At 44.6% G+C, this 10,660-nt stretch overlaps 1 protein-coding gene across 1 annotated transcript in view; it reads right to left on the bottom strand.

The window, feature by feature from the left end:
- The window catches only part of GPLD1 (glycosylphosphatidylinositol specific phospholipase D1), a 52,587-nt gene that overhangs the window by 6,419 nt on the left and 35,508 nt on the right, over positions 1-10,660 (bottom strand). The window contains exons 12-18 of the mRNA XM_019668168.1: positions 10,006-10,192; positions 7,533-7,643; positions 6,160-6,234; positions 5,907-6,063; positions 5,225-5,366; positions 4,316-4,421; positions 4,140-4,233 (exon numbers count right to left, since the gene is read on the bottom strand). Of these exons, the coding sequence (XP_019523713.1) occupies positions 4,140-4,233; positions 4,316-4,421; positions 5,225-5,366; positions 5,907-6,063; positions 6,160-6,234; positions 7,533-7,643; positions 10,006-10,192 (872 nt within the window). The remainder of the gene's footprint in view (positions 1-4,139; positions 4,234-4,315; positions 4,422-5,224; positions 5,367-5,906; positions 6,064-6,159; positions 6,235-7,532; positions 7,644-10,005; positions 10,193-10,660) is intronic.

Here is a 10,660-nt window from a genome sequence, read left to right as displayed (position 1 = left end):
CCCCCCCCCCCCCCCGCTGCATCCTGCCACAGGGACGAAGAGCTGTGTATCTCTGGCTCTGCCTGCCTGCAGGATGGGCACACTGGTATTGGTTCTGCCTCGTGCGGGAGCATACACGGGCCAAGGCCAGGTCTGCCTTCCACATGCAGGTGTGAGTCCACATTTCTGCTGCTGCTGGGCCTTGACACATGTCCATCTGCCACACAGATCCAAACTGTCCTCAGAGAAGTCGCCCCAAAGTCACGGGGCAAGGATTAGAAAGCCTGAATGTGGATTAGAAGTGGAGGCCTGCCCATCTAGACCACATTCTCCAATCCAGTTTTTAGGAGGCGTATATGTAATAATCTGCCTGATTCATGAGTCTACTTCTCAGTGTCTCCAAATGCACTTTTTGCTATTAATACCATGATAAATATACCCTTCCCCACAGTTCTGAATATAGCACCCAAGTGAATATTTTAAGGCTCCTGCCATCACTGAGTATTACCTTTTTCATGCTGTGAGTACATGATAGTTGTTAATCAGCACTCTAAAATCCCAGTAAATAAACTGTTCATTGTGTTTAGTGGCCACAGTCTGAACCAAAGATTCTGCTGAGACAGAGGACGGTGAGAGGGGCAGGCCTGAGTGACATATGCAAAGCCCAGATCACCACCCTTGGGTTGCCCTGAAAGTAAATCCAGTTTTTCGAATTGAGGGTTAATCTCTACAACAGAGCTGTGATTCCCACACTGCACATCTATCGAAGCATGTCAGTGAACTCCCAGGAACACTGCAGACAATTTTCAAAGGTCACACAGTGACATCTCTCTGATGCCACATGAATTACCTGCTGAAGACAGCTCACAGTTTCAACATTAGATCCTGACATGCCTTTCAAGATGTCCTATCTTTGCAAAACTGGGATTTCAGGCGTTAAGATAAAACATAGGTACCACCAGAACATAAGGGGATTATAAATGAGGGTAGACATGTCTAATCTGGATTCAGGTTTGGGAAGTTGTCCAGTGCCCAAAAGGAGTATATGCAGAGTCACACAGGGCCTGCACTCAGAGAGGCCTTGGGCTGCTTAATGCTCTCCTGTCACCAACCTGAAATTCTGAGTAACTTTTAAACAAAGGGCTTCACATTTTTATTTTGTACTGGGCCACACAAATTATGTGGGTGAAATACAAGTAAAAATCTCAACAGGATTTGTGGATTGTGTCAATGTCGATAACCTGTGATGTTGTGGTTTGCAAGATATTTTTGAGGAAAATTGAATAAAATGTAACATGGATCTCTATTTCTTACAACACATGAATTTACAATTATCTCAAGGTTAATTTATATATGTGTTATAAAAATATATAATTTGGGGAAGCTCTAATTTATAGCACTCTAATAAAAAGCGTGGTGAGACAAATAAAATGTGTGTTGTAAGAGTTTAGAAATTACTACTTAGACTTTATAAAGGAAAACAAAAAACTATTCCAAAGCTAAATCAGCAAGTTTTTGTTGTCATAATATTGTGTCCTGAATCATGCAATAAAAAATGTAACCATTGTATTGCCCAATCCATTTCTGCTTACTATACAAATCTTTCCTGTGTTGTATGAAACAAAATCTTTCTGAGCTATAGGAATCAGAACAGCATGGTATTGGCATAAAACAGACACACAGCTCAATGGAACAGAATAGAGAGCCCAGAAATAAACCCACACATATAGGTTCAATTAATTGATGACAAAGGAGCCAAGAATATACAATGAGGAAAGGACAGTCTCTTTAATAAATGGTGCTGGGAAACAGGACAGCCACATGCAAAAGAATGAAACTGGATCACTGTCTTACACCATACACCGAAATTAACTCAAAATGGATGAAAGACTTGTACGTAACACCTGAAACCATAAAACTCTTAGAAAACAGACAGCAAGCTCCTTGACATTGGTTTCATGATTTTTTGGATCTGACATGAAAAGAAAAGGCAACTAAGGCAAAAATAAACAAGTGGGACTACATTAAACTACAAAACTGCTGTACAGCAAAGGAAACCATCAAAATTAAAAGGAAACCTACTGAATAGAACATATTTGCAAATCATATCTGATAATACGTTAATATCCAAAATCTATAAAGAACTCATACAACTCAATAGCAAAAAAAAGAAGTCCAATTAAAAAATGGGCAGAGGACCTGGATAGACATTTTCCAAAGACATACAGATCGCCAATAGACATATAAAAAGATGCTCATCGTCACTAATCATCAAGGAAATGCAAATCAAAAACACAATGAGATATCACCTCACATGTGTCAGAATGGCTATCATCAATAAATCAGTGTTGGAAGAGGATGTAGAGAAAAGGGAACCTTCGTACACTGTTAATAGGAATGTAAATTGGTGCAGCCACTATGGAAAACTGTACAGAGGTTCCTCAAAAAATTAAAAATAGAACTATATATTATGACCCAGCAATTCCACTTCTGGATATTTATCTAAAGAAAACAAAAACATTAACTTGAAAAGATATATGCATCCCTATGTTCATTGCAGCATTATTTACAATAGCCAAGACATGAAAACAAAACAACTGTAGTATCCATCGATGGATGAATGGATAAACATTATACACACACACACACACACACACACACACACACTCACAGAATGGAATAGTATTCAGCCATATAAAAAATGGAAACTTGCCATTTGCAACAACATGGATGGACCTTGAGTGCCTATGCTAAGTGAATCACATCAGATAGAGAAAGACAAATACTGTATGATCTCACATTTGGAATCTAAAATAAATCAACAAAAACAAAAACCCCAAACTCATAGATGCAGAGAACAGATTGGTGGTTGCCATAGGTGGCGGTGGGAGGTGGATGAAATGGGTGAAGGTGGTCAAAATGTATAACCTTTTAGTTACAAAATAAGGCCTGAGATGTAATGTACAGCATGGTGACTACAGTTAATAATCCTGTATTGCATATTTAAAAGTTGCTAAGAGTAAATCTTAAAAGTTCTCATCACAAGAAAAAATACTTTGTAATTATGTAGGGTGATGATAACTGGACTTACTGTGATGATCATTTTGCAGTATATATATAAATATCAAATCATTATGTTGTACTCTTGAAACTAATGTGTTATATTGTCAATTAGACTTCAATTTTTAAAAATGTGGAATTTCAATATAAGAAATTCTCCCTAATCATTGTAATGTCTTATGAACATTCAGTGAATTCTCAAGTTATAGATAAGATTGCAAAACTGAGTGCAAAGATATTCGTCAAACAGAAGTTATATAATATTTAAAAACATAATTACAAACCCCCAAAATCTTTCTGAAAATAATTTGATGGTATGTAATAAGAGCCTTAAAAAAGATTAGATGCTCTAATCCAGATGTTCCACCTCCAGGAATCTATCAAGAAAACTAATCAGAAAGGTACATGCAAGTTCAATCATACCTTATTCACAACAGTGAAAAACTGGAAACCTACATTTCCAGCAACAGGATGATGTTAGTAACTGTTGGCATGTGCATATGGAAGAAAATGTGATACAGATGTCAAAAATCATGTTTTAGAAGAATAACTTGAAAACACATTCAAGATATAAAATAAGTAAAATAAATTATGAATATTATATATGAGCTTAAATTTTTAAGTCTGGATAAGGGGTGATTTTTATTTTTCTTTTATATACTCGTATTTCAAATGTCTACAATAAGCATCATTCACTTTTATAGTCTTGGAGTAGATTTTTGTTGTTTTTTAAGTTTCTTTCCTGTAAATATAATAATGGTGTATTAACATCTGCTCTCAGAATGGACCTATTTCTGGTGAGCTGATTTATAAAATTTGCTGAGCTCCTCTCTAGCTCCAGGCTGGGAAAGAAACTTTAAAAACATACCGCCACTTTCATGTGAGATTTGAGGTGGATGTTATCATCTGTATTTTGCAGATGATGATACTAACATTCAAAGAGGTTAAGTACCCCAAGGTTACACAGCTGGCTATTAATGAGTTAAGGATATCTGCAAACTCAGGTCTGTTTGGCTCCAGATCTCATAACTTTCCCCCAATACAATGTGGTCAAGGAGCCACATGACTAAGAAGAAGCAATTTCATGGTGCATGACCTACCGTGAGTCGGGGCCCCAACCAGCAGCACTTGTGTCTGGGTGCCATTCAGCATTACATGGCCACTTGACAAGGAGGTACCCAGTTTCCCCATCGCCTGTGAAATACAATAATAAAGTACAGCTAAAAAAATGTTCTCTGTGGTGTCCACTCTCTTGGGGAAGGAGGGGTTGCCGTACCTTGTCTCCAGAAATGGTAAACCAGCTTTGGCAGTTGGGCGGGAAGTAGCCGTACACCCGTCCCAGGCTCTGTTTCTCATCACGAGAGTGGAACGTGTGGCCCAGACTGGAGTGAAGCACAGTGGGCTTAATGCTGGGGTACAGTCAGGAGTCGGCCAGGTTCACAGGTCCAAGGAAAAACAACATACTTATCCCCGCCCATGCCCCCTCTCAGTCCTGTATGCTCTCAGTCCCTGTGGCCCCAGGCAGGGAAGTAAGTGGGGGGGGGGTGTCTTTCAGAGTGGACCCTAATCTCCAGGCTCTCCAGATACAAGTCCTGCCTTTCTGTCCCCCACTGACAGCAAATACAGGGATGCTCACCGTAAAAGGCTGAGCTGTGTCCCCCGAAAATTCATATGTTGAAGTCCTAACCCCATGTATTTGGAGATAGGGCCTTTAAAGAGGCAATTTAGTTAAAACGAGGTCATTAGGGTGGGCCCTAATCCAATCTGACTGGCGTCCTTATAAGAGGAGGGAAAGACACCAGGCATGGGAACAGAGAAGAGGCCACGTGAGGATACACTGAAAAGGCAGCTGTGTGCAAAGCAAGGAGAGAGGCCTTGGAAGAAAACCCTGCCGACACCTTGATCTCAGACTTCCAACCACAACTAGGGAGAAAATAAATTCCTGTTGCTAAGTCCCCAGTCTGTGGCCCTTTGTCATGGCAGCCCTGGCAAACTAATACACCTATCTATCTCATTTTTAAACTTCTAAGAATTTGCAACCTTGCCCCAGGGCCTTATCTTTTCTTCGAAGAAGAACTATTTCTTAGCCCCTTTCTCTGAACCCCACACTGCAGGGGCTCCCACAGCAGCAGGCACCTGCCCCTGGTATACTCAGTGGTCCCTGAGCCCCAATAGCAGCACTTACCTACTGGTATTTTTCCAGGTCGGGCTCCCCACCAACAGCAGGGTCCTATTGTTCACACTGACACCATGAAGGGAGTACCCCAGCCATGAGAAGTCCGCCTCACCTCTCACCATCCAGTTGGCCGCCTCCACGTTCAGTTTTTCTACACAAGAAAACCATTCTGTTTTTTACTTTAAGTGGGAGCACTGCTGGAGTAGAAAGAATGGTTCCTTCCGTAGGCTAATCAGAAATGGGTTCATTCTGTTGAGTTTTTGCCAGAAATCTATGCCTTCACCACTGTTCCCAGGACCCCAACATTAGAGATGGGTCTCGCATGTCATGTAGGAAATGCATACCTAGAACTCACTAGCGTGCAGAGAGGATGCTATTTAAAAAGAGTCCCTCTTGGACACTTCAGAGCATCACTGGGATGCCTTTGGTCTTCTGCTCTTACACTGGGAGACTAGGAGAATAAACCATTTGGTCCCCTTGGAATCTGGACCTAGAAGTTGGGTCCCTTTTTGTATATTCAGTAAATCTATGCATTATCACTTGCCAGAATATCTGTAAGAGTAAGAAGACTGTCAGAAAATGTAGGTGAAAGGATATGGAATGAGGGAAAAGGACATAAACCCATATGCAAGAGAATTCCCCACAGACGAGTGCAGCAAAGGTCCCCACCTGTCCCCCCAGCAAGCACTACCTTTGTCGCTCCTGCCAGGGTCAGAATAAAATGCAGCCACAATCCCCTTCTGTTTCCCTCCACCCGGAGCGAAAGGGGAACCAATCACCAGATCAGGCTCGCTGTCTCCATTCACATCTGCAGCCAAGAGCGTCCAGCCCAGGTTACAGTACGTGTCCTTAGGAGGAAACCAGGAGACCCGTTTTACTCCTCCCTGGCGGCATTTAGGATGTGGTGTTCTAGTGTCTGCACCTGGCTAAGGTGGTCAGCATACCTGGCAAGAGATGGTGATGTTGGGAGAAGGAGACATTCTTCCTCGCTTGGAACCAAAGTAGACGTACACTGCGCCCTAGGCAAGGACAAACCCAGGGGGGGTCACAAGGTCAGGTGCAACCCAAGACCCTTAATAACAGCAAGAACAAGAGGACTGACCACGAAATAAGTCACCATCAGAGCTCCCCATGGGCAGGAGCTGGGTGACTGACACAAACCTGCCTTGTGTATTGCTGGGCTGAAATGGTGTGACTTTGTGGTTTTTGTGTGTGTGTCTCTTCCATCAGACTATTAGAGCCCCAAAGCAGAAACAGTCGATTTTATCTTTGCCTCCCCAGTGTCTTGCTTGGGGTCTACCCTGCATAATTGCTCAGTGTATTTGCAGGTAACTTCACCTCCCCTGCCTTCAAGGCCCAGCTCAGTTTCTGGCTCAGCCCATCACTCCTCTAGACATGAACACACCGTGTGGGTACCACTCATCGGCCTTGGGACTGTTAGTCTGTGTTATGAACCATTCCTATCTTTAACTTGCCCGTCTCCACCCCTACTCCTGCAAGCATTTATTTTCCATCACGAGCCAAGTCCTTGGTAGGCAATAATAAACAAGACCGACCCTTGCCCTCCTGAAAAGCTAGCAAGTTATGACACTACACCTGGAGGGGACTATGACAGGTACAAGTGCAGGATGCTATGTCAGGACAATGAAGTATCCTAATCTAGGGATTACATAACGCCCCCTACAGAAAGTGACATGTCACTCCTGATGGGTCATGACAAATGGTTCACATGTTGAGAAATAGAGTGTGAGGAGGGAGGGGCAGAGGTGACCCTGCGCTGGGCAGAGGGCAGCGCGGGGCCTCCGACCTCCAGTCAGTCACATGCCGGGTGCTCCTACCCAGCTGTGATACGAGCACACGTGGGAAGAACGCTTGTGGGCTGAGACCCAGGATCTCTGCTGTCAGTGGGAAAACGGAAAAGGTTGGGGTCTGCCTGACAGGGAAGATCCAGGGAAGTCACCTCTGCTGGGATGACAGGAAGCTACGGATTGGCTGGAATTTCTGTCGCCTTCCCTGCCATGCAGCATCATGGGTGGAGAGCTTGGGGGAGAGTACTTGCTGGACTTGTGAAGCCATGAGGCCAATCTGAGGCCAGGGAGGCAGGAACAGGTACTGCCAGGTAAACGAGGTCACATCAAGGACCGAGATGGGGGAGCCAAGTTCACCTGCCCCCAAACAGTCAGCCGGGCACATCTGGCTGGCTGCTTTCTCCAGAAGCTCTGTCCAGCACGGTCTCCCCTCGGCAGCCCCTCCCCTCCCACCCCATCCCACCCTCCTTCCCACCCCATTCCACCCTGGCACCCAGCAGCAGCCTTACTTTGTATGTGAGCTGATCCGAGCCCACCGAGGGGGCTCCCACAGCCAAGTCGGGCATCCCGTCCTTGTTAAAGTCCAACACGGCCAAGGCCGAGCCGAAGCGGCCTGAGGGCTGAAGAGGCACGAGTTACTTCCCCGGGGCTAAGCCACAGCTTCAGAGAGCACTGCTGACTCCCTGGGAGTGGGGAGCTCTGGGGCCACTGTCACCCGAGGGCTGAGGAACAAAATTGCAGCAACCCATAACACGTCCGAGACGTGTCAGCTGGGTAGCTCGGGCCTAGCAAGATATTTAGCCTGTCCATCTGCCTTAAGGGGAAGAAGGGATACCAGAAAGTAGAGCGGGTCGGTACGTGCTAGGATTTTAGAAAATGGTCTGGTGTGCACTAGGCCCCACATTAAAACCAAACTTTTCCTGGAAAGTATCCAAAGTAATGATCCCATAACAACAGCAAACAGGGTTGTCCAATGCAGTGGCCACTAGCTAAACATGGCCATTACATTTAAACTTAAATTAACATTAAACAAATTAAAAATTCAGTTCCTCAGCTGCACTAGCCACATGTCAAATGCCCAAAAGCCAATGCGCATAGCGGAGTGGCTCCCACACCAGCCAGCACAGCTACAGAACATTTCCGTCATTCCAGGAAGTCCTATTGGGTGACAGACACTGCTGTACACACTGTTCTAAGCACTTTAAGTGGACTAAAGTAGTACTTTCATTACCCCCACTTTCATGGTTTACAGGTGGAAAACAGTCCATTCGGGGACATTATTTTCTTCCAAGGTAAGTTTTCTAGATCTTGCCTTACTGTCTAGAATAAGCTGAGACTGAAAAGTAACTCATAGGTTGTGCGACTCTTTCACAGCTTACGTAACAGTCAATAGTCTTACACAAGGTGATGTTTGCCACATGACACACATGCCCCAGAAACCACATGGATTCCATATTAGCTCATCTCTCTCCACCCATGTGCAATGGCATCTAGGAATACAACCCCTTTCTGCAAGGCAGTAACTCGATAAACAAGAAAGGATTGCTCTGGGACACAAAGCACGCTGGGGCAGGGTGGGGGCCACCAAAGCAGGGGCCCTCCCAGCTGAGGACGGTTTCATTTCATCACCACCAGTACAGCCTCAAGTCCTCCTGTGGGTTAACCAGTCATTCCTAGAGAAATACAGACTTTTGAAGCAGATAAACGCTTGAGATCGCTCTCCTAACCCTCCACTTGACAGACAAGGACACAGAAAGGCTAATTCCAGACTGAGGCTAGAGTGCATGACTCCAGAGCATCCTCAGCCCACGCCTTCATCTGGCCATCTTCCAAGTTATCTTAGGGAAGAGGGCTCGGAGCCACCTTCTTCGCTCCAAGTGTCTCTGGGAGAGTTTATCATCCACAGGAAGCAGCTGTCCCTTATTCCCTGTCTACAGGAGCCCAAAGGATTATACCTCATACAACAGCCTGACAGGGGCGTGCCTTTGTCAAGAGGCAGCACCAGGAAAGAATAGATTGATTTTGGAACTTTCTCATGTGGCGTCACAAGGTTCCAGAGAGTGCTGTCCCTCTGAGACTGTGTGACCTTACGCACTGGCCAACTTATTCACGCCTTTTGGATTCAGGCCGCCTTCTACCAGAGCCTAAACTGATCATAAACCACTGTACCTGTCATTTTTTAAAGTATGTTCAGGCATGTCATCTTATTTTGTCTTCACAGAATTAAAGCCACCACAAAAGGTTTAGTGGCCTGCCCGGGACAAGAACCACAATCTGACTCAAATCCAGGGTTCCCTCCCCTGGTGCTTGATATTCGGAGCACACAGTCTATACTCACCTGTGACTAGCAGCGGGGCTCTGTCTGCCCCTCCTGCGGCTCTGTAAGGATATTGCCAATGATGTCCCAGAGGAAACCCCTCCAGGCCCCTAACGTGACTCTATGAGGCACATCTGCATAGTCATTGTGCAATTTTTATGGTAATGAATAATCACTTAAAGCAATGAAATCTGCACAAAGTCTGGAGTTTAGTTAATAGTAGTGTACCAACGTTGGTCTCTGAATTTTGACGAGTATATCATAATTACGTAAGATGGGGAAAGTGCCTAAAGGGTATATGGGAACCCTCCCTGTACTGTCCTTTCAACTTTCCTGTCAATCTAAAATTCTTACAAAAGAAAACATTTGTATAAATAAAAGTCAGTTTTGTATTATCAAGAAATCACATCCTGATTCGCTACTTAAAGCAGTTCTAAACAGTATGGTTTTAGAAGAAGGTTATTAGACTAAATGAAGTTAATTAGATAGAGTGTGATAAACAAAGGGAACATGCTTTTAATGAAAAATGCTACACAGTGTAGGTCTGTTACTCTCTTACTCTACTGTTACTCTCATTGTTCTTGTTACCGGTTAATCATCTGGATATTTGCCCCAAAATACGAGCAGTGGCTTATTGACACTAAAATTCGAGATGGGCGCCTCACCTGAAAGCCCTCCAGGACCCCGTGGGCCTCTTCGTCTAGGTCTAGGTCGATGGGGGGCAGGCCCAGGTCGTTGCCGTAAATGAGGTACACACGTCCCACGTGGATGTGGCCGGGGCGGCTGTAGCCCGGGGCACCTACTACCAGGTCATCATGCCCATCCTGGTTGAGGTCAGCCGAGGTCATTGCCCTGTAGAGACAAAGAGAACACATGGCAGTGTCTGCTGAGAGCTGTGGGTAAGACTGTCTACCTGCTTCTTTCTTTCTAGAATTCAGCACTTTCACTTTCTCTCACTGATTTTGCATCTGCGTGACCACTGTTGAATATTCACTTCTGAGGTTATATTGTGTGTGAATCACAATCTTACTCTCTAATTTAAAAAAACAAAACTGTACAAATGAATGCCTCTGGGAATCTTTGGGCCATATAACCTGAGCAAACGAAAGCTTCCTCACAGAATATCCCATTCTTTTTTTTTTCTTTTTAAGATTTTTATTGGGGAATCAGGGGAAGGGGAACAGACAAGTTGCTGTCCTTTTGTTCTTCAGTCTAGTTGTGGAGGATGTTGCTTCACTGGCCCACGTTGGCACCATCATTGCGCTCTTCCTGGGCGAGGCAGATCAGTCACTGGCTTCTGGACGGCCACTCACTGCGGCT

Source organism: Hipposideros armiger, unplaced genomic scaffold, assembly GCF_001890085.2.
Source record: "Hipposideros armiger isolate ML-2016 unplaced genomic scaffold, ASM189008v1 scaffold_519, whole genome shotgun sequence".
NCBI classification, from domain to species: Eukaryota; Metazoa; Chordata; class Mammalia; order Chiroptera; family Hipposideridae; genus Hipposideros; species Hipposideros armiger.
The sequence above is the reverse complement of the archived record's forward strand: the minus strand, read 5'-3'. Positions and strand labels throughout refer to the sequence as shown.